Source organism: Stegostoma tigrinum, chromosome 4 (genome assembly GCF_030684315.1).
Source record: "Stegostoma tigrinum isolate sSteTig4 chromosome 4, sSteTig4.hap1, whole genome shotgun sequence".
Lineage (NCBI taxonomy): Eukaryota > Metazoa > Chordata > Chondrichthyes > Orectolobiformes > Stegostomatidae > Stegostoma > Stegostoma tigrinum.
In genome coordinates, this window is record NC_081357.1 from 55,769,426 (window position 1) to 55,793,715 (window position 24,290).

General features: G+C 41.8%; 1 protein-coding gene across 1 annotated transcript in view; it reads left to right on the forward strand.

Annotated features, from left to right (window-relative positions):
• kcnk3a (potassium channel, subfamily K, member 3a) overlaps window positions 1-17,159 on the forward strand; it is a 79,500-nt gene extending 62,341 nt beyond the window's left edge. Inside the window, exon 2 of the mRNA XM_048531905.1 lies at window positions 9,012-17,159. Coding sequence (XP_048387862.1) covers window positions 9,012-9,856 — 845 coding nt within the window. The 3' untranslated portion in view covers window positions 9,857-17,159. The remainder of the gene's footprint in view (window positions 1-9,011) is intronic.
• Window positions 17,160-24,290: the final 7,131 nt, after the last annotated feature.

Sequence of the window (24,290 nt, forward strand, 5' to 3'; positions counted from 1 at the left end):
CAGTCTATCATCGTGGAATAGCTGGCATTGTGTACGAATAGTCAGATATGGTTGTGAGGCCTTCAGCAGTTCTAAAGTCATGAAGGTGAACTGAAGCTACAAACTTTATGTCTGAGTCCTGATTGATAGACGTTGTTGGCAAGTTTACACCGACCAGTGACTGTGGTTCATGGCATTGGTGATTTAAATAAACATTCATTGATCATGAGGTCATTGATTTTGCATCCAGGCCTTTGGCCTTGGACACCTCGCACTGACCTGTCCCAGTGTCTTTGCAACATCTGTTTAGGCATCCTGTTTGGATAAAGTACACATTTCATTTGCTTTCTCCTCTGCACCAGGTCTCCAATTTGATTTTGGAAAATCTGCATAACTGCTTTCATACCATCATTAAGTCTGTTCCCAGTCAAACTCACTTTCAAAATGACTTTCAGCACTGCTGCAATCAAAATGTGTCCCCCTTTAAGAGGCATAGACTGGTTTTAAGCAGTACAGGTTAACTGAAACCATTGCTAATCTTGCGTGATTTTGTGACCCATCCTCATGGGTGCGGGTGTTTACCTCTGTGCTTGGTGCAGTCATCATAGAACATAGAACATAGAACATAGAACAGTACAGCACAGAACAGGCCCTTCAGCCCACAATGTTGTGCCGACCATTGATCCTCATGTATGCACCCTCAAATTTCTGTGACCATATGCATGTCCAGCGGTCTCTTAAATGACCCCAATGACCTTGCTTCCACAACTGCTGCTGGCAACGCATTCCATGCTCTCACAACTCTCTGTGTAAAGAACCCGCCTCTGACATCCCCTCTATACTTTCCTTCAACCAGCTTAAAACTATGACCCCTCGTGCTAGCCATTTCTGCCCTGGAAAATAGTCTCTGGCTATCAACTCTATCTATGCCTCTCATTATCTTGTATACCTCAATTAGGTCTCCTCTCCTCCTCCTTTTCTCCAATGAAAAGAGACCGAGCTCAGTCAACCTCTCTTCATAAGATAAGCCCTCCAGTCCAGGCAGCATCCTGGTAAACCTCCTCTGAACCCTCTCCAAAGCATCCACATCTTTCCTATAATAGGGCGACCAGAACTGGACGCAGTATTCCAAGTGCAGTCTAACCAAAGTTTTATGGAGCTGCAACAAGATCTCACGACTCTTAAACTCAATCCCCCTGTTAATGAAAGCCAAAACACCATATGCTTTCTTAACAACCCTGTCCACTTGGGTGGCCATTTTAAGGGATCTATGTATCTGCACACCAAGATCCCTCTGTTCCTCCACACTGCCAAGAATCCTATCCTTAATCCTGTACTCAGCTTTCAAATTCGACCTTCCAAAATGCATCACCTCGCATTTATCCAGGTTGAACTCCATCTGCCACCTCTCAGCCCATCTCTGCATCCTGTCAATGTCCCGCTGCAGCCTACAACAGCCCTCTATACTGTCAATGACACCTCCAACCTTTGTGTCATCTGCAAACTTGCTGACCCATCCTTCAATCCCCTCATCCAAGTCATTAATAAAAATTACAAACAGCAGAGGCCCAAGGACAGAGCCCTGTGGAACCCCACTCACCACTGACTTCCAGGCAGAATATTTTCCTTCTATTACCACTCACTGTTTTCTGTTGGCCAGCCAATTCTGTATCCAAGCAGCTAAGTTCCCCTGTATCCCATTCCTCCTGACCTTCTGAATGAGCCTACCATGGGGAACCTTATCAAATGCCTTACTGAAGTCGATATACACCACATCCACAGCTCGACCCTCATCAACTTTTCTAGTCACATCCTCAAAGAACTCAATAAGGTTTGTGAGGCATGACCTGCCCCTCACAAAGCCGTGTTGACTGCATTTGATCAAGCCATGCTCTTCCAGATGGTCATAAATCCTATCCCTCAGAATCCTTTCTAACACCTTGCAGATGACAGACGTGAGACTTACTGGTCTGTAATTGCCGGGGATTTCCCTATTTCCTTTCTTGAAGAGAGGAATTACATTTGCCTCTCTCCAGTCCTCAGGTACGACTCCAGTGGAGAGCGAGGATGCAAAGATCTTCGCAAGTGGCGAAGTAATTGCATTTCTCGCTTCCCAAAGCAGCTGAGGACAAATCTGGTCTGGGCCTGGCGACTTGTCAATCTTAATGTTTGACAAAATTTTCAGCACATTAGCTTCCTCTATCTCTATCCATTCCAGCATGCACACCTGCTCTTCAAAGGTTTCATTCACTACAAAGTTCGTTTCTTTCATAAAGACAGAAGTAAAAAACTCATTTAGGGCTTCCCCTACCTCCTCAGACTCCACACACACAAGTTCCCTATGCTATCCCTGATCGGCCCTGCTCTTTCTTTGACCATTCTCTTATTCCTCACATAAATGTAAAATGCCTTTGTGTTTTCCCTGATTCCTTCTGCCAAGCCTTTCTCGTGCCCCCTCCTGGCTCTCCTCAGACCATTTTTGAGCTCCTTCCTTGCCTGCGTGTAATCCTCTCTAGCTGAACTTGACCCTAGCTTCCTCCACCTTATGTAAGCTACCTTCTTCCTTTTCACAAGAAGCTCCACCGCTCTCGTCATCCAAGGTTCCTTTATCTTACCCCTTCTTGCCTGTCTCAGAGGGACATATTTACTCATCACTCGCAACAACTGTTCCTTAAACAGTCTCCACATGTCTATAGTTCCCTTACCATGGAACAATTGCTCCCAGTCCATGCTTCCTAACTCATGTCTAATCGCGTCATAGTTTCCTCTTCCCCAATTAAATATCCTCCCATTTTGCCTAATCCTCTCCTTCTCCATAGCTATGTAGAATGTGAGGCAGTTATGGTCACTATCACCAAAATGCTCTCCCACCACAAGATCTGATACCTGCCCTGGCTCGTTTCCGAGCACCAAGTCTAGAATGGCCTCTCCCCTCGTCGGCCTGTCAACGTACTGCGTTAGGAAACCCTCCTGAACACACCTTCAAAAACAGCTCCATTCAAATCTTCTGCTCGAAGGAGGTTCCAATCAATATTGGGAAAGTTAAAGTCACCCATTACAACAACCCTACTGCGTTCACACTTTTCCAAAATCTGTCGACCTATGCTTTCTTCAATCTCCCTGCTGCTATTGGGGGGCCTGTAGTAAACCCCTAACTAGGTGACTGCTCCCTTGCTGTTCCTAATTTCCACCCATACTGACTCAGTAGGCAGATCTTCCTCGACAATGGAAGCTTCTGTAGCTGTGATACCCTCTCTGATTAGTAGTGCTACACCCCCTCCTCTTTTTCCCCCCTCCCTATTCTTTTTAAATGTTCTAAACCCTGGAACATCCAGCAACCATTCCTGCCCATGAGAAACCCATGTCTCTGTTATGGCCACAACATCATAGCACCAGGTACTGATCCATGCTCTAAGTTCATCACTTTTATTCCTGATACTCCTTGCATTAAAGCAAACACACTTTAACCGATCCCTTGGTTCCTTCCCACTAGCTGGTCTACCTCTTGCTACTGCCTCACCTGCATCAACTCTCACCTCTGGTATACAGCTCAGGTTCCCACCCCCCTGCCATACTAGTTTAAACCTTCTCGAACTACTCGAGCAAACCTTCCACCCAGGACATTGGTCCCCTTCCAGTTCAGATGCAACCTGTCCTTCTAGTACAGGTCCCACCTTCCCCAGAAGGCATCCCAATTATCTACATATCTGAAGCCCTCCCTCCTACACCAGCTGCGTAGCCACGTGTTAAGCTGCGCCCGCTCCCTGTTCCTCGCCTCGCTATCTCGTGGCACCGGTAGTAAACCAGAGAACGCTACTCTGTTCGTCCTGCTCTGCAGCTTCCATCCTAACTCCCTGAAATCACTTTTTATACCCTCAATCCTATTTCTGGCTATATCATTAGTGCCAATATGTAACACGATTTCTGGCTGTTCGCCCTCCCCTTTTAGAACCTTATACACCTGATCGGAGACGTCCCGGATCCTGGCACCAGGGAGGCAACATACCTTCCGGGAATCCCGATCCTGACCACAAAATATCCTGTCAATTCCCCTAACTATCGAGTCCCCTACCACGAGTAATTTTCTATTCTTCCCCCTTCCCTTCTTTGCCACAGTGTCAGGCTCAGTGCCAGAGAACTGACTACTATGGTTTTCCTCTGGTAGGTCATCCCCCCCCAGCAGTATCCAAAACGGTAGTTCGAGAGGGTTTAAACTAGTATGGCAGGGGGGTGGGAACCTGAGCTGTATACCGGAGGTGAGATTTGATGCAGGTGAGGCAGTAGCAATTATTTAAATCAATGGGTAGCAAGAAGATTGCATGCTGCCTGCATCAATAACAATGGGCAGGGGTTGACTGCCCGTCATGATTGCTGCCCTCCTTTTGGTTATCATTGTGTATCCTGGCCCAACAATATTTTCCCTGAAACTGCAGCTTTAAAATACAAATTTTAAATCCTTCAAGTACACAAGAGACCTGTATATACTGATGCATAATACAGTATGTGTCAATAGCTATTTATCCATTTCCTAATAAATAATGTTACTTTTATACGAGAAAAGCATGAATTCAGCCACGTTATGGAAATAGAACAACAGAAATGTTATAAATCACTGAGATAATAAAATGTGAGGCTGGATGAACACAGCAGGCCCAGCAGCATCTCAGGAGCACAAAAGCTGACGTTTTGGGCCTAGACCCTTCATCCTTTATAAATCACTTTCTTCTTTTTATCTTCATCTTGAATCATGAAGTGATAATTTTACTTTTTCCCATATCCAGTCCATCCAGGATAACCCCATAAATGTAATTTATTATGTTCTACAAGTCAAGTTAGTGACCACTCATTTGCTGAGATGGATGGGCAGCAATTTGCCATATCTACTTAAGAGAATCTGTTTTTAATATAACTTAGATATTCATGAAGTTGCTTTGAAAAATAACTTATACAAATTGTGCAAATTGCTATTAATTGTAGAATTGTGGATGCAAGTATAAACTTCAAAACTCACGGGGGTTATCTATCCTTTTTTGCTTGTGGAATAAACATCATTACCCACAGCTGGGTTTTTACTCTTAGAATGATGATTACTTTATTTGCCTATAATTTTTATGAACTACATAACTTAATATTATTTTACTTATTATGATGTCATCTCAGAATCCTGGCTCAGAGCACAGAAGCTTTTGAAGTAACTCCAGGCAAACAGTTTCTTTTTGGAGACAATTCCCTCCAGTAATTCTGGACAATAGAGTGATGGTTTCTGCCACAACTGAATGTTTATATGCAAGGAATTGTCACAGGCAAGAGAACAAATGAACTTGCATTTATATGACACTTTTCACATTGTCCATTAGCTTGTCCCAAAGTGCTTTACAGCCAATGAATTACATATGACATGATATTACGTGTTTTCATCATAGAAGCAGCATTTGTGATTAATGTGAGTTTTTTTTTACCATCGCTGGTTAAGAAAAAATTGTTGGTCAGTGGCACAATCCCCGCTCTTTTTAACTATTACCATACAATCTTTTACATCTTAAATATATTAATTGGGTTTTGATTTATTATATACAGTAAACAGCAGGATACCTAGGAGCATTGATATACAGACGGATCTTGGGTTGCAAGTTTGTAGCTCCCTGAAAATGGTAACACTGGATAAGGTGGTTAAGACTGGGTATGACATGTTTGCCTTCATTGGTTGGGGCATTGAGTATTAAAGTTGACAAGTTATGTTGCAACTGTATGAAACTTTAATTAGGTAATACTTGGAGTATTGTGTACAGTTGAGGTCACTGCACTGTGGGAGGATATGGAGGCATTGGAGAGGATGCAAAAAGTTGCCAGGACTGGAGTTTAATAATTGTAAAGATAATTATAAGTTATAAGAATAAGTTGGACAAACTGGAATTGTTTCAACTGGAGTATTGGAGGCTGAGGAGCAACCTGATAGAAGTATGTAAAGTTATGAGAGGCATGGATAGGGTGGATAGTTGGAGTCTTTTATCCAGGGTTGAAATGTTAAATAGTAGGGATAGAAGTTTTAGTTGAGAAGGGGAAAGTTTAAAAGAGATGTGTGAGACAACTGTTACACAGAAGGTGACACCTGCTGGGGAGGTGGCAGAAGCAAATACAATAGTAACATTTAAGAGGCATTTAGATAGTCACATGAACAGACATGGAATAAAGGGATATCGACAATTTGCAGGCAGGAGGGACTAGTGTGGAATGACATCATAGTCAGCACAGACATGATGGGCTGTAGAGCCTGTTCCTGTGTTGTACTATTCTATGTTCTACAATAAACAACCTTTGAAAACAAATACCTTCTGGATCATAGTCTTGATCAGCTCACCATCTGTCATCTTAAACATTCATTCCATTCACCACTAGCACTCTATAGCAGCAGTGTTTGCCATGCATAAAACGCAAAACAGCAATTTCCTTTGAAAGCAACTTCAAAATTGGCAAACTTAGCTACCACATAGGACATCATGCCAGAGGCATGAGAATCCACCCACCCATCCCCGACTTGCAAGCTTCTCTCCAAGCCACATACCTCCCTGACTTGGAACTATAGCTGTACTTTTATTGTTATTCAGACAAAATCCTGGAATTCCTATTCTAAATCCTGTATGGGGCAGCATGTGGCTCAGTGGTTAGCACTGCTGCTTTGCAGTGCCATGGACCTGGGTTCAATCCCACACTCGGGTGACTGTCTGTGTGGAGTTAGCGCATTCTCCCCATGTCTGCGTGGGTTTCCTCCAGATGCTCCGGTTTTCTCCCACAGTCCAAAGATGTGCAGGCTAGGTAGATTGGCCATGCTAAATTGCCCGTTCAGGGGTGTTTAGATTACGTGGGTTACAGGCGGATGGATCTGGGTGGGATGCTGTGAGGATCGGTGCGGACTTGTTTGGCTGAAGGGCCTGTTTCCACCATGCAGGGATTCTATGATTCCATGATACCACATGGATAATTTAGGATGGGTAATAAATACAGGTCTTGCCATTAACATGCACTCACTGAGAAGTGATTGAAAATAAAACATCCTTGCTTGGGTGTTACCAACTGCTCAGAGTGGGGTCCGTGCTGGTGAGGTGTCCTCCTGCTGTGAGTGCTAGAAGCCATTGTTGGGCATGATCCTGAGTGGGGTATTGAGATTATAGGACTGAATGTTCTCCTGACTTGATGGAAGCTGATGAGCTGGGAGAGGAGGTGCATCCTTCGGAGAAGCAAGATGAAGACATTGAGTAGGACACACGTCATCTTATATATCAGAGATAATAGGAACTACAGATGCTGGAGAATCCAAGATAAAAAGGTGTGGAGCTGGATGAACACAGCAGGCCAAGCAGCATTTTGGGAGCAGGAAAGCTGACGTTTCGGGTCTAGACCCATGATGAAGTTCAGTGGCATTGAGCGCTACAAGCCGGACAGAGTTTAATTGACACTGGGTTTCAGTAGGTGAGAGCTGGGTCCAGTGATCATTCGCTGACTGTAAAATTGTTGGTGTTCAGTATGCAAGCAGATCATTTCTGTTTTTGGAGACAAATGCAGCTCCTGCTTATTACATTTCTGTTTGATTTTGGTATTGGTAAATAAAAAGGAATGTTTAAAACCTTTTGGAGGCTTCCCCATATGTGATGGTCCCACTTTGAGCGATCTGCAGTTCACCATATCCCATATTTACCCTACCCCTCACCTCCACTACGCATTGCTCGAGACCACCACATACCTCAGATTCTGAAGCACCCCCCAAAACCAGAACCAGCCTTCTATCTCCCAGCTGATACCCTGCCAGAATCTACTCGATCACCTCCCCTAAATTCACATGCAAAATCCCATGTACCCTTTCTTTTGAATCAGAGATTTGATTGTATTTCAATCAACATACTGTACTGCCTTTATTGCTCAAATTGTGGTCTTCTTTACAATGGGGACACTGAATATAGCTTTTGCAGCTGCTTTGTAGAACACCTCCATTCATTGCAGAATTATATTCTTGAGCATTTGGTTGTCTGTGATTTTAATTCTTTGATTCATTCCAATCTGATCTTCCTGTCCTTGGCTTCATCAATGTTGGACGTTCAGTTCAAATTCTAGAAAAAGCACTTCATCTTTCAATGAGGCTTTTTACAGTCTTCTATAAGTTCCTCGTCTATCCTCTTATTTTAGATGGCAGCTATTGGTATGAATTCTGCTTTTCTTATTTACACTGCTTTCATTTATTTTTAACTTGTCTTGTTACTATACGTTTTTCTTTGCACTATCATTTCATTTGTCAATTAATCTTGCTTGCCTTCCATTCTATGAGAGATAATAGGAACTTCAGATGCTAGGGAATCCGAGATAACAAGGTGTGGAGCTAGATGAACACAGCAGGCCAAGCAGCATCAGAGAAGCAGGAAAGCTGACGTTTCGTGCCTGAATGGTCCAGGCCTGAAACATCAGCTTTCCTGCTCCTAAGATGCTGCTTGGCCTGTTATGTTCATCCAGCTCCACACCTTGTAACCTCTACCTTCCATTCTATGACAGGAATTCCCCTTTCTTCATTCCCCTTCCCTCACCTAGTTCTCTGTCTTGCTTGAAAACTCTTACATCTCTGAGGACTCACAGTTCTGGTGAAAGCTTATTGACCTAATACATTCACTCTGTTTCTCTCTCCACAGATGCTGTCGACCTGCTGCACATTTTTCACTGTTTTTTCCAGACCTGCAATGTTCACTGTTTTTCTCTTCCAAATTGTAGCAGTTAGCATCTATTCAACTTGGAATAGTTGTTTGGTATGCTAGCACGAGTGTGACATGTAACAAAAAAGGGTTTTCCCTGCATTACACTCACCAAATTGTTCAATGACAGTTTCAGAGAAAATATGTCTGATCTGGTATTATTGAAAGGACTGGTTTGCGGCAGACATGCAATTGGATACTTTAATGCAATGTTTTCTGATTACTGTAACAAAGTGAGCTTTATTGACATTGAGTCCCACATAGACCAAATGAATGATGATGTGCATTTTTCTTTGGCAGGATATGGCCACGCTGCTCCCAGCACTGATGGAGGGAAAATTTTCTGCATGTTTTATGCTCTACTTGGGATCCCACTCACCCTGGTCATGTTTCAAAGCATGGGAGAGCGAATCAATACATTTGTCAAGTATCTCTTACACAGAATCAAGAAGTGCCTAAGGATGAAACGAACAGAGGTCTCCATGGCAAACATGGTCATCATTGGATTTTTCTCCTGCATTAGCACCCTGTGTATTGGGGCTGCTGCATTCTCATATTATGAGGATTGGACATTTTTCCATGCTTATTACTATTGCTTCATCACACTCACGACCATCGGTTTTGGGGACTATGTGGCTCTGCAGAAGCATGATGCTCTTCAAAAGAACCCTCACTATGTGGCATTTAGCTTTGTCTATATTTTGACAGGCCTCACAGTAATTGGAGCATTCCTAAACCTGGTCGTTCTGAGGTTCATGACCATGAATGCAGAAGATGAAAAACGAGATGCAGAGCAGAAAGCCTTGCTGATAAGAAATGGACAAAGTACCATCCGTACAACAGAGACTTCAGGCAACTTCCGCAACATGTATGCTGAGGTTCTTCATTTTCACTCCATGTGTTCGTGTCTCTGGTATAAGAGTCGCGAGAAGTTGCATTATTCAATTCCTATGATCATCCCCAGAGATATATCCACATCCAACACTTGCATTGAACAGAGTGATGCATCTCCTAATAGGCTTCCTGAAAATTTTTCAAATGGTTGTGTGTGTAATTTGCACAGATCTACGATTAGCTCCGTGTCTACAGGACTCCACAGTTTGTCTGCTGTCAGAGGGCTAATGAAAAGAAGAAGTTCCGTGTAATAAGGGTTCAACAGATTTATCCAGAAATTAATGGATGTTGTGTATATCATTAACAGTGTCTAGAAGTTAGTAAGTCAATCGAACCATATCCATTTTGTTTGATATCTCACCTGGTGAAAATCACTGGAGGTTTATTCAAGAAAAAAGTGGCATGAAAACATATCAGTTATGGTGTTTGTTTTGGGATTTAAACTAATAAGTTTGATAAAAAAACTGCAAACAAGCTGCATAATGTGCAAACACAGGATGTAAAAATTTTTTTAAGAGAACACCTGTCTCTGGAAATGAACCTAGAAAACTGCAGCATATCCTAATTAAATACCATCTGGGATAAAGATTTGACACTTAGTCAACTGCATTTATTAAATACCCTGATTCAATGAATCACCCATAGTATACAGATTTAAAGGTCTCAAATTGCTTGTAACGTTATTTAATGGTAATACTGCTCACATATAATGAGTAGTGTTGTTATGCAGTTCAGGATATTCAAATCTGTCAAAGCCAAAGCTGGTGTCAAAATATTTACTTTTAATACCAGAGAGAGGGAACCTGGAATAAAGTAGAAATCAAGGAGAAGAATGGCAGGAGCTGCAACCGAAGGCAAAAGTCAGAGTGTGAGAGAGACTGGTTTGAAACAGAGTTAATTCCTAATGACTCAGAAAATCTGACCATGTAGCATATGTTTTTCCAATAAACTCTCATCATGGCAGAGTGCACTGTGCATTTTACAGGATCCATTTTAAATCTTTACATACACCAGCATTTGGATCACCATTTGCTGTAACTCATAAAGAACAATATAGTACTAGCCAGCAGAGTGGCCCACATACTTAGCTGTGGGCTGCAGTGACACCTCCATTGGTCCAATTTTCAACTAGGATTCAGCTGCTCCTCTGCACAGCTCAACCTCTCCATGGAAATGATACCTGAAGGCTTGGAGTGCCTCTGACCTCCACCATTGAGAGGGCAGAGACGTAGTGTCAAGATTTTAAGTTGAATAATGATCACTGAAAAGAGATAATGACAGCCTGTATCATACATCAAGCAGCCAATACATTAATAGGAGGAAGAGGGAAAAGTGAAAGGAAAAATGCTAGAATAGCTGATAGAAATAGTAATTCAGTGAATAACATTTTTAGTTTACGTTTTACAATGTGCTACATATTTAATGCTCAATATTGAGCAGCTGAATTTAGGAACCAAGGTCATATAATCAAACAACATTTTGCAAATTCACTCGTATAACAAACATTTAGCTTACAAATTGCCATTAGAAATATATTAACCATTTAAATAACTCCATGAAATAATATTTCATTGCTGACTGGTTCAGTCCAACGCTAATCAAAACAAACTTCTCTTTTTTTTCCTGAACACGATCAAATGCTTCCCTAGTTTATCAAGAATACCACTTTACCTTTTCTGCCCAGTTAATTTTCCACTGCACACTAGATATTCAACCTTATTACACAATATAGGACTAATATTTCAATACCTTTGGTGCTCATTTCTTAATACTTGTTGCCAACATAATTTGTAAATATAGTTGTTATAATATTACATAAGCTGACATTGACAGGGTCAAGTAATATTGCAATCTGAAGGTGTATGTAAATGATTAATGTATTCCCTATTGAGCTGTAGTTCAATAGGAATAAAACAGGACTTTGAAAAGTAAAAACAGAAATTTCTGGAAATACTCAGATGTTACAAAGAGAAAATACTGGCTAATGTTGTTTCCAATGCATTTTAAATATGGACAGATCTGCTGTGTATTGCCAATATTTTCTCATTTTACATCAATTTTCATCTTTTTTTCATTACTGGAACATTAGAATGTTGTTATAAAGGTATTTGTGAAATTGCACCATGCCATCTTACCAGGTCATTGATGGTTGAGGACACCTCCCGTGTGTTGCTACATTCTTAACATATTAGGGGTCAGTTTCCAACCTCACTGCTGGCAAAACGTCTGAACTTCATAAACCAAGAAGCTCCCTGCAGCGTGGAAACTGCAAAAAAAGGCTTCATTTAGTTGAGCTATTTTTGGTCATGTAAACATGACTAAACTCACTGCGGACATACACTGCTTTCTGAAAGTTAATGACATATAATTGGCCTGGAAATTAGAATATATGATTGCAAAATGTTAAGAAAAAATGAAAAATTTCTGGTTAATTATTTTCTTAGTTCATCATAGTGTTATTTTTTTTCCCTATTTGGTAACAGGTAGGGTTATAAACTAACTAGACTTCAGTGTCAAAGACTGTTAATAGTTAACTTTAAAATTAAAATCCAATAATTAAGAAATTCTCTATTTTACTTTTAAGGTGCAGTAACTTATGCTAACAGAATCATAGCCTTCAGAAATTACATAGAATTTCTTACCCTATGTCTGTTATTGCTATGTATAAAGATGTGTGATGTCAATAGGGTTCACCTAAACTTTGTGCAATAAAGTAGGTGATCATGAGCTGGTGGATTAGTTTGACTTAATTTGGAGAAACTAAAGTTGGAAGAGATGTAAAATGGCTTGCCGACTCACTTTTATCCCATTTTACATGATTATTCAAGGTTGAGTTCTACCACAATGCCTCTAAAAATAGATGTTAATGCACTGAGACCCTGTCAGTGTTAGTCAGTACTAATTTTCCTTTTAGCCAACTTGATTTGTAGTTATGTGATATTTAGGTTATTTGCTAGTGTTTGTGTGGTGAATATGTTTATTTGCATGAAATTTATCTCCAGAAATTGCGTGTTAAATGAGATTGTTTAGCTTTTTTTAGTAGTTTTAGAACTCTGGCTTGCTTTTTCTATCACATAACAGTTTGAATGGTATTTGTGCATTTCCAGCATTATTTAATCTTACTTCTTACCATAAATCTAAGACTGTTCTACAGATATCAAGAAATTCAACAAATACTTTGCAAATTGAAACAAGAGCACTAATATTTAGTAATACACAGGCCAGGTTTAATATTTAATAAACTTAATATTTTGTCAAGTTTAAATATATTTTTTAAAAAGGGAAAATCACAGTCTGGCATTCTCGATGTGGCATTTGCAGATAGCTGCAACAGCAGAACAGCTAGATTTTAAAAAAATGGCAAACCTTTGTAGACTTGGAATAGTTTCATGGAGTTTGTCGGAGCAGGGTGGGGTGTGGGGGATCTCAGGCTGGAGGTGGGGTGGAATCAGAAGCGAAGCCAAGGGTGGCGTGTCTCACGTCTCCCCACTGACAGGACGGTAACTAATAGCAAGAAAGGTGGAGGCTGGCCTTCTTTCCCAGAGGTAAACTGTGCCACTTGTGTTTATAATGCCTTTGTCTGCAGTCTGCCATTGGCAGGTGGGCCCTCCACCACATGGGGAGACTGCACGGTGAACCCTTGTAGCTTTCCTCAAGGCTTGATGAGGACAGAGCCTCTCAGATGTGGTGGTTCTGCTGGAAACCTCCAATTTGTCTGGCTGGTCTTAAAGGCAGGGTCTCACCCCTTAAAACAACAGAACCTCTGACAGCAGTTAATTCGCTGTTAGATGGTTAGAAAATCCATTTGGCGCTCTCCACAAGGCCACCACTGTCCTGCCCTTGTCTAATCATGGAGTGGAAACTCAACCATTGGACAGGTACATAAAGCCCACCTAAGCATCATTGGTACTGATTAATCCTTAGAGTTGAATGCTGACACAAATGTGCATAGAGTGGTGTTGAATGTGCCAACTATTTTGGAAGGCTGATTTGGTGGAAGGCCAATAACAAAGCCAATATACTCTCCAATCCACGCTTGAGTTACTCACTTTGCACATCGAGAAAACACAGGTTGCATAGTCTTAGTCTTCCTACCACAAAAATGTGGATTTAAGTATTCATGAAGCACTCCCAAGGTACAGTCTATTCGTGTCACAGTGGCCAATTGTAAAAGCATTTGTGTTTCAATGATTTCTTAACTTTCTGTCTCAGTAATCTCTAAGATTAGCAGCATTGCATGCCTATGATCTAGATTTCAATAACTAACTCAATAGTAGAATCTGGATGGCACAATGCCCTGTTTCGCAAATATAAATCAGGACGAACAGTATTTTGTACATAGGCATTTAAATTAAAGATTGGGCAATGAATATAATGTACAAGTAAAATATCCTTTGTTGGTTTGAGGCTTTTAGCTGCATAAGCAGTAATTGTCCTGAACCTATGTGGGATCACATTCATGTACGTCATTCATCCTTAAACAGATCTTGTTCTTAAACTCTTGACTTTAAATCAGAAAAATAGTTTTCATCCAACAGTCTGCTGCTTGCACTGAATTGCAACTGTTGTTGAATGATTTATCTTGCAAAATCATTTAAATTATAAATATCTCATTCTGTGGATTGTATTTCTCTTTTGGTGAGTTAATGCATTTATTTGAGCAAGGTTCTCAGGCGCACAAAATGTTTATTAAAATTGTGAATCAGTTGGAGGGTGTGTCTGCTTTATAACCAGTGGACAAAAGATGCTACAAGTCCAGAACATTTTGATAAAGTAAGTTCTCAAAAGTGAAACAATTAAGGTATGAAAAAGCAGGCATTTTTCATTTTTCAAAGTTACTGTGAAGCACCCATTTCTTCACTTTTTATTTAATGTTTAATGCTAATGAACTTAACAGTCATGAAGTACAGATAGAGAACCACTGCACTCTGAGAACATTGTCTGTGGATTCTCATTTTCCTGTCTTAGGTGTTATGTTATGCTACGGAATCGTCACCAAAGCATTACTTTCTTCCTTGCTGAAAAAGACATGCCTCCTAGGATACATGCTCTGAATAAGACAAGGGTTTGTTTTCAACCTTAAAGCTTCACAGTAAACAGCAGTGTACTGAGGCTTATAAGAAGTACTTTGCAAGCATATAACCATATATGGCACCTTCTAATCCACACTTGGTGCAAGATGAAGAAATAAACCATCTTGCAGCTGTCTGGGAAACAACACTTGCAGTTTTGTCACTGAAGGCCTCAAATGTCTTGAATAGGGACAGTTTATAACAAGTACATACATTACATTCCAAATAAACTGTTAGGCACAGACTGTAAATTTCAGATGTACATAAAATGAAAATTTTAAATGATGTGAATAAGTTTACACTTTAATAATGCACTCATAATAAATTAATTTTAAAATCTGATTACAAATCAAGTGATCTTCAGCATAGTTTTCTGTCTACTGTGTTTATTTATTTGTGTTTGGTTTAAGAAAAAAACATTTTATTTACTTTATTGTTTACATCAAATTTAAACAACTGAGACATATGTTAGTCATTAAATTTTCCATTGTGCTGTGCTGAAAAGATTTATAATCTGTTTAAGAAGTCAGAAGTGTAAGACAGTAAGAATTTAAGAGAAAATTGCTTTATTTCAAATGTAAATATATGAATTTATAAACTGGTGTTGATTAAAAAAAAGGAACTGTTAAAGCTGCAGGGAACATTATGTATTTTTGAGAAAAATAAAGCAAATATAGAATCCAGGTTCACAATATATGACTAGGACAGCAGAGGGGGAAATGGTGCAGTTTTTTTTAGAAGCTGTTCATTTTAAGATATTAACTATCTGCCTGATCTTTGAAAACTAACTTATTTAGGATCAATTACTTCTAACTTTCTCCCCAGTTGCCTTTTCTACAAGTCATACAATACATGTACGTGTTTGTAATTTTCCAGCCTTAGAGTTTGGTATCCTTGAATTATTTTACTTTTATGAGGAAACCAAGATTGATAATAGTGAAAGAGAAGGTGAGGTATATCAATCAGTAGTGAAGTTCAGTTTTAAGACTCTGAGTATTGGGGTAGGGTTCAGTTAGCTCAGATTGCTGAAGCGTGATCCAGAACAACATCAACAATGTAGGTTCAAATCCTGCTTTTGGCTGATATAATTTTGAGGGAACTGCATCCTTACCTTGCTCCATTGTGATAACATGCACAAGCCAAGTGTGGCAAATCTCAGACAAAAAAGATGCTACATCAAGAGAAAAAGATGATATAAACAGAAAGAATAGGTGGAGGGAAGGGGAACTGAGTGTGGGGAAGAATAGTACCCTTTATGAATAAGTGTTCAATTTATGTTAAAAGTAAAGTTATTACTCTTTACATTGCTCTTCATCACATCTTAATGTAAATAATACATTTACCAGGTGATCTCTTGGAAATCATTTAAGCCCTTAAAGTTAACACTGTGTGCAGATAAAGTAACATTTGTATTTTCAGAGAGTTATTTATGAGTTGCCAATGCAGAATCTGGAGTGCTGACAGCACAAATCTGGGTGCACACCATCCATGAGATTATTTTCACGGCCCACATTTATGATTTGTGCTGCTGTTGACTGAAACTCCTCACTGTCACCCCCTTTAAGTAATGTCAAAACAGTCAGATAGTACTGGTAGCCTTGTGACCATTTCACCACTTTCTCTGTACCTCTGTAGTCAAATATTGGCTCACCTTTGATTAATTTCAAGGTACCTCACAACTATTAAAGAGCATGCTGACTAGCAGCATGTTTTGTAATGTATGTTCAAATTGAGTTATACAACATCTTGTACAGTGAACTTGCTACTGAATAGTTGAATATAAATATAGGAATTCACAGATGCCATATTCTCAGTGCATCACTGTGAGTTGCTTCTGCATTATTTAAAGCAGTTATTCACGCTAAAGGCGCTGTGGTGGGTGAACAGTTTGCATGAATTTTGCATGGAAGGTCTTTTAAACTTGTGTACTGTCTTGAAAATTGCCCTAAAGCATGATTGATTGAAAATTTGTGTAATGAGGCAAAATAAACCACACCTGTCATTTTGAATGCAAGTATATTTCTCTTTCCAAATGGGTGTGGGGTCATCCAAATTACAATAGCAATAATGAACAGCAACTGGTAAAATAATCAATGACATATATGACCACATTTCTTGAAGTACAGCAAGGCTCAGGGCTATGGGTATGGAAGAGGACAGTCTTCATTTTGGGATGCCCCAGAAAAGTGAATGAATAAATGAATGAAATGACTGATCATCCTCTGTGCTGTAAAATGCTCTGGCTGTATAGAAGTGCACAGTGCTCAAGTTCATTGTTGTTTATTGAGCTTTTGCAATCCAGTGCTCATACCTTATAATAATGGCAATCTGTTTTCTGACAGTATTTGTTATTATGAAACATATTTTAATGATGTACTGGGATAATTAAACATGTTTAGTATTGTCTCACTCTATGTTGCACATAACATTGCAGATCATGCTAGTGTCTAACCTTGTGTGTGCTGTTTCTGAATATACTCAAGATGGCTTGTGTTATACATTGTTGTAAATAAAATTCTTAGTTTAATAAAAATGATTTGCTCAACAGTTTTCAAATGACTGTTTTCATTAATAGATATTCTACTCTTATTTCTACATCACAGAAACTTGGAGACACCTAAAACAATAACTGGGCAATAACAGCGACAGAGAATGTTGGAAAATCTCAGCAGGCCTGACAGCAGAAAGGAACAGATTTAATGTTTCAAGTCCAGCATTTCTCCTCTTCAGAAATGAAAAGGATTGGAAAATAGTTTATTTTATACTTTTCACAGAGGGAGACGGTTGAAAAGAACAGATGGTATAGAAGTTCAGTGCAAAAGACATAAGTGTTTCTAATGATAATGTAGACAAAAAAAAGATGTAAAATGGGTGCAAATCGAGGTGTGAAAGGGGCTTGAGAGTAAAGTAAACAAGACATGGAAACATAGAAAATAGGTGCAGGAGTAGGTCATTTGGCCTTTTAGGCCTGTACCACCATTCAATACGATCACACCAGATTCTGCAATTTCAGTATCCCATTCCTGCTTTCTCTCCATAACCCTTGATCCCTTTAGCTGTAAGGGCCATGTCTAGCTCCCTCTTGAATATATCTAACAATCTGGCCCCAGCAGCTTTCTGTGGGAGAGAATTCCACAGGTTCACAACTCTCTGAGTGAAGAAATTTTTCCTCATCTCAGTCCTGAATGACCTACCCCTTATTCTTAGACTGTGGCCCCCAATTTTGGACATCTCCAACATTGAGAGATAGTATGAACTGCCGATGTTGGACTCTGTGATAACAAGGTGTAGAGCTGGATGAACATAGACCAGGCGGCATCAGAGGAGCAGGAAAGCTGGTGTTTTGGGTCTGGACCCTTCTTCACGTCCAGGCCAGAAACATCAGCTTTCCTGCTCTTCTGAAGCTGCCTATCCTGCTGTGTTCATCCAGCTCTATACCCAACATTAAGAACATTCTTCCCGCCTCTAGCTTGTCCAGTCTCATCTGGATTTTATGCTTCTATGAGATTACCCTCATTCTTCTAAGTTTCAGTAAGTACCAGCACAGTTGACCCAGTCTTTCTTTATATGTCAGTCCTACCATCCTGGGCATCAGTCTGGTGAACCTTTGCTGGACTCGCTCAATAGCAAGAATGTCCTTCTTCAGACCAGGAGACCAAAACTACACACAATACTCAAGATCCTGTATTACTGTAGCAAAACACCCCTACTCCAATATTCAATTATTTCACAATGAAGGCCAGCATGCCATTAGCTTTCCTCACCACCTGCCGCACCTGCATACCAACATTCAGCGACAGTTCCACCATGACACCCAGGTATCATTGCACGTCAGCTTTTCCTAAACTTCAAGCATTCAGAAAATAATCTGCCTTCCTGTTTTTCTGGCCAAAGTGGATAACCTCACACTTATCCACATTATATTACATTTGTCAAGTATTTGCCCACTCAGCTAGCCTGTCAAAGCCATCCTGCAGCCTCTGAGCATTCTCCTCACGGCACACACCTGCCACCCTGCTTACTGTCATCTGAAAATTTGGAGATATTGCATTCAATTCCTTCATTCAAATTGTTAATGTATAATGTGAACAGCAGGGGTCCCAGTGGTGAACGCTGCAGTCCCCCATTCATCACTGCTAGACAGTCTAAAAAGGACCTGTTTATTCCAACTCTCTGCCTCCTGTCTGCCAACTACTTCTCCACCCCCATCAGTACATTACCTTTGATACCATGAACTTGAAGTTTGTTTATTAATCACTTGTGCGGAACATTGTCCAAAGCTTTTTGGAAGTCCAGATAAACAATGGCCACTGATTCACCTTTGTCAACTCTACTGGTCACATCCTCAAAAAATTCCAGAAAATTTGGCAAACAAGATTTCCCTTTAGTGAATCCAGGCTGACTAGGACAAATTCTGTCACCGCTTTCCGTATGCCAAGTTATTACATCTGTAACAATTGACACCAGCATTTTCCCCACCACAGATGTCAGGCTAACTGGTCTATCGTTGATAACAAAGTGTGGAGCTGGATGAACACAGCAGGCCAAGCAGCATCTCAGGAGCACAAAAGCTGACATTTCGGGCCTAGACCCTTCATCAGAGAGGGGAATGGGGAGAGGGTTCTGGAATAAATAGGGAGAGAAGGGGAGGCGGACCGAAGATGGAGAGAAAAGAAGATAGGTGGAGAGGAGAGTATAGGTGGGGAGGTAGGGAGAGGATAGGTTAGTCCAGGGAAGACGGACAGGTCAAGGAGTCGGGATGAGGTAGTAGGTAGGCAAAGGAGGTGCAGCTTGAGGTTTGAGGAAGGGATGGGAGAGAGGAAGAACAGGTTAGGGAAGTGGAGACAGGCTGGGCTGGTTTTGGGATGCAGTGGGGGGGGGGGACGAGCTGGGCTGGTTTTGTGATGCAGTGGGGGAAGGGGAAGAACTGGGCTGGTTTTGGGATGCAGTGGGGAAGGGGAGATTTTGAAGCTGGTGAAGTCCACATTGATATCATTGGGCTGCAGGGTTCCCAAGCGGAATATGAGTTGCTGTTCCTGCAACCTTCGGGTGGCATCATTGTGGCACTGCATGAGGCCCATGATGGACGTGTCGTCTGAGGAATGGGAGTGGGAGTTGAAATGGTTCGTGACTGGGAGGTGCAGTTCTTTGTTGTGAGCCGAGCGGAGGTGTTCTGCAAAGCGGTCCCCAAGCCTCCGCTTGGTTTCCCCAATGTAGAGGAAACCACACCGGGTACAATGCATACAGTTTACCACATTGGCAGATGTGCAGGTGAATATCTGCTTAATGTGGAAAGTCATCTTAGGGCTTGGGATGGGGGTGAGGGAGGAGGTGTGGGGGAAAGTGTAGCACTTCCTGCGGTTGCAGGGGAAGGTGCCAGGTGTGGTGGGTTAGAGGGGAGTGTGGAGCGGACAAGGGAGTCACAGAGAGAGTGGTCTCTCCAGAAGGCAGTCAAGGGTGGGGATGGAAAAATGGCTTGGGTGGTGGGGTCGGATTGTAGATGGCGGAAGTGTCAGAGGATGATGTGTTGTATCCAGAGGTTGGTGGGTTGGTATGTGAGAACGAGGCGGGTCATCTTGGGGCGGTTGTGGCGGGAGCGGGGTGTGAGGGATGTGTTTCGGGAAATGCGGGAGATGCGGTCAAGCGCGTTCTCGACTTCTGCGGGGGGAAAGTTGCTGTCCTTGAAGAACGTGGACATCTGGGATGTGCGGGAGTGGAATGCCTCATCATGGGAGCAGATGCGGCGGAGGCGGAGGAATTGGGACTAGGGGATGGAATTCTTGCAGGAGGGTGGGTGGGAGGAGGTGTATTCTAGGTAGCTGTGGGATTCGGGGGGCTTGAAATGGACATCAGTTTCTAGCTGATTACCTAAGATGGAGACTGAGAGGTCCAGAAAGGTGAGGGATGTGTTGGAGATGGCCCAGGTGAACTGAAGGTTGGGGTGGAAGGTGTTGGTGAAGTGGATGAACTGTTCCAGCTCCTCGGGGGAGCAAGAGGCGGCACCGATACAGTCATCAATGTAGCGGAGGAAGAGGTGGGGTTTGGGGCCTGTGTAGGTGCGGAAGAGGGACTGTTCCACATAACCTACAAAGAGGCAGGCAGAGCTTGGGCCCATGCTGGTACCCATGGCCATCCTCTTTGTCTGTAGGAAGGACATCCCAGATGTCCACGTTCTTCAAGGACCGCAACATTCCCCCTGCAGTGGTCAAGAACGCCCTTGACCGCGTCTCCCGCATTTCCCGCAACACATCCCTCACATCCCGCCCCCGCCACAACCGGCCCAAGAGGATCCGCCTCGTTCTCACATACCACCCCACCAACCTCTGGATACAACGCATCAGACATCAACACTTCTGCCATCTACAATCCGACCCCACCACCCAAGCCATTTTTCCATCCCCACCCTTGTCTGCCTTCCGGAGAGACCACTCTCTCCGTGACTCCCTTGTCCACTCCACACTCCCCTCCAACCCCACCACATCCGGCACCTTCCCCTGCAACCGCAGGAAATGCTACACTTGCCCCCGCACCTCCTCCCTCACCCCCATCCCAGGCCCTAAGATGATTTTCCGCATTAAGCAGATATTCACCTGCACATCTGCCAATGTGGTATATTGTATCCATTGTACCTGGTGTGGCTTCCTCTACATTGGGGAAACCAAGTGGAGGCTTGGGAACCGCTTTGCAGAACACTTCCGCTCGGTTCACAATAAACAACTGCACCTCTCAGTTGCGAACCATTTCAACTCCCCCTCCCATTCCTCAGACGACATGTCCATCATGGGCCTCCTGCAGTGCGACAATGATGCCACTCGAAGGTTGCAGGATCAGCAACTCACATTCCGCTTGGGAACCCTGCAGCCCAATGGTATCAATGTGGACTTCACCAGCTTCAAAATCTCCCCTTCCCCCACTGCATCACAAAACCAACCCAGTTCTTCCCCTCCCCCCACTGCATCACAAAACCAGTCCAACCTGTCTCTGCCTCCCTAACCTGTTCTTCCTCTCACCCATCCCTTCCTCCCATCTCAAGCCGCACCTCCATTTCCTACCTACTACCTCATCCCGACTCCTTGACCTGTCCGTCTTCCCTGGACTGACCTATCCCCTCCCTACCTCCCCACCTATACTCTCCTCTCCACCTATCTTCTTTTCTCTCCATCTTCGGTCCGCCTCCCCCTCTCTCCCTATTTATTCCAGAACCCTCTCCCCATCCCCCTCTATGATGAAGAGTTCAGGCCCGAAACGTCAGCTTTTGTGCTCCTGAGATGCTGCTTGGCCTGCTGTGTTCATCCAGCTTCACACTTTGTTGTCTTGGATTCTCCAGCATCTGCAGTTCCCATTATAACTGGTCTATCATTCCCTGTTTTCTTACTCCCTCCTTTTCTTAAAAAAAAACGTTGGGTTACATTAGCTACCTCCCAGTCTATTGGAACTCTTCCAGAGTCTATAGAATGCTGGGAAATGATCACTTATGTATCCAGGCAAGACTGTTGAGGGGTGGAGGTGGAAGGCGGTGGCCACGAAGAATGTAAGAAAAGTAGAGAACAGGTATCATGCTGTCAGTTTCTGAAGTTATGCAATTTCATATGATACCTAGAAGCTGTAAAGTACCTGCATGAAAAATGAGTTTGTGTTGTGGCTTTGTCGTTATATTTCAGTCTGCCCAGGACAGGATCATAGCATGAGAGCAAGGTGGTTAGTTGTTACTGGGAGATCAGGATAAATCCTATGGATAAAGCAGGGGTATTCCACAAAGCACTTACCGAGTCTGCACCTAGCCTCGACAATGTGAAGGAGACCACTGTGGGAGGAGCGAATACAGTAGACGAGATTGAAGGAAGTACAAGTAAAATTTTGCTTCATGCGAAAAGTGAGGAGGGAGGATGTGAATGGGCAAATGATACACTTCAGCAATTCCATCGGAATGTGCCATTGGGAAGTGAGGAACTGTTCGGAGTGATGAGGAATGGAAGCTTCTGCAGGGAAAGGCCCCTGCAGACAGCTGACAGTGGTGAGGAGAGAAAAATGTGTTTGGCGGTGACATCCTGCTAGAGGTGACTGAAATAATTCTTTGAAATGGAAACTACTGGAATGCAAACTGAGGACAAAGGGAGCCCTACAGACCAATCATCCTTGGAAATCAGGGCTACTGAAAAAAATAAACTTATTTTGTTAAAAGAGGAATTTAGAAAAGGAGAATTCTGCCTGGGCAACAGGAACTATGGATCAATTCCTTTGCTTTGCCATCCATGCAACGGACATCATGGTGCATTTTAATGTGATTTACATCATTACATTGTGTGTTTGTAAAGAATGATCAAATATTTGCCAGTAATGCTTTTATGGTGGTTTTGTGCACCATATTTGATTGATGTTTGTAATATACAAAGAGAAGGTAACACCTACTAGCTTTATATGTTTTAAAAGTGCAAAAGGCTCTACAGTGCATAAAGTTATTTTCCCTTTCCCTTTCTTCTTCAGTTTCTCTGTTTGTAACGGGATTGCCACAATGCCAGTTGAAAACGCTTCGTATCGTATAATTTTGTTTTACATATTACGTGCTGCCCCAAATCCTCCCATTAACCAGTTAAGAAAGGCCTGGGCTAGTGCCTGCCCCACATGTGACTCCAGACTCATAGTTATGCTGTCATCTCTGAACCATCTTCCTAAGCAACCTAGAAAGCTGCTCAGTTCAGGGGCAGTTAGGAAATGACAATAAATGCTGGACATCTCAGTGATATCCACGTCAAATGAAAGAGCAAAAAAAAATCAGGAAAAGTCTGCACATTCAATTATCAAGAATTGATTATTTATCTGAATGAAAAGTGATGAGAAGGTAAGGGCATAACAGATTGTAAAGGCTTTTACATTTAATGCTCTTCACAAATTGTTACAGCACAGAAGTAAGTTTTTGTGCCATTACACCTACAATGGTTTTAATAATGAGTAATTCATCAAATGCATTTTCCTCATCTTCTCCATTTGTAATGTTGCACATTCTTCCTTTTCATAACAATTGAATTCCCTTTTAAATGACTCAGTGCATATTGTGATACAATTATTCTTTAAAATAACATTTTCTACATGTAGATTTAAGAAAAGAATGGTCATTCACATCCTTTCAATGCAAAGTTCCACATTCTCCTCACAACACGACACCTTTGTTGAGGATATCTCATGTTATTTTTAAGGGCATGCATTTTTCTATGTAAAACAAATTGATAATTGGTAACTTGATCGACTTATTTTAGTTTAAAAATACAATTTCTTTTCAACATGTCCTTTGCTCGAGCACAGTCAATTATTAACCTTTTCTCTGTTATAGGCTTTGTTGAACAAAAGCTGTCCCAAAGAGACAGATTATCAATCTATTACAATTTTAACCATCAAGATTATCAACATGACAGTCAATGGACATTTTTTCCTTACACTATTTTCTTGGCTTCCCAAGCCGATGGGCCACATTTATTACAACATTGTCATTGTCATAATATTCAAAGCTATGGGCCTACTGTGGACTAGTGGAACTCATGTTGGTAGCAATATATTTTTGGTGGAACAAACCTGATGGGCTGAAAGGCATCTTCTGTATTGTATAATTCTATTTTTT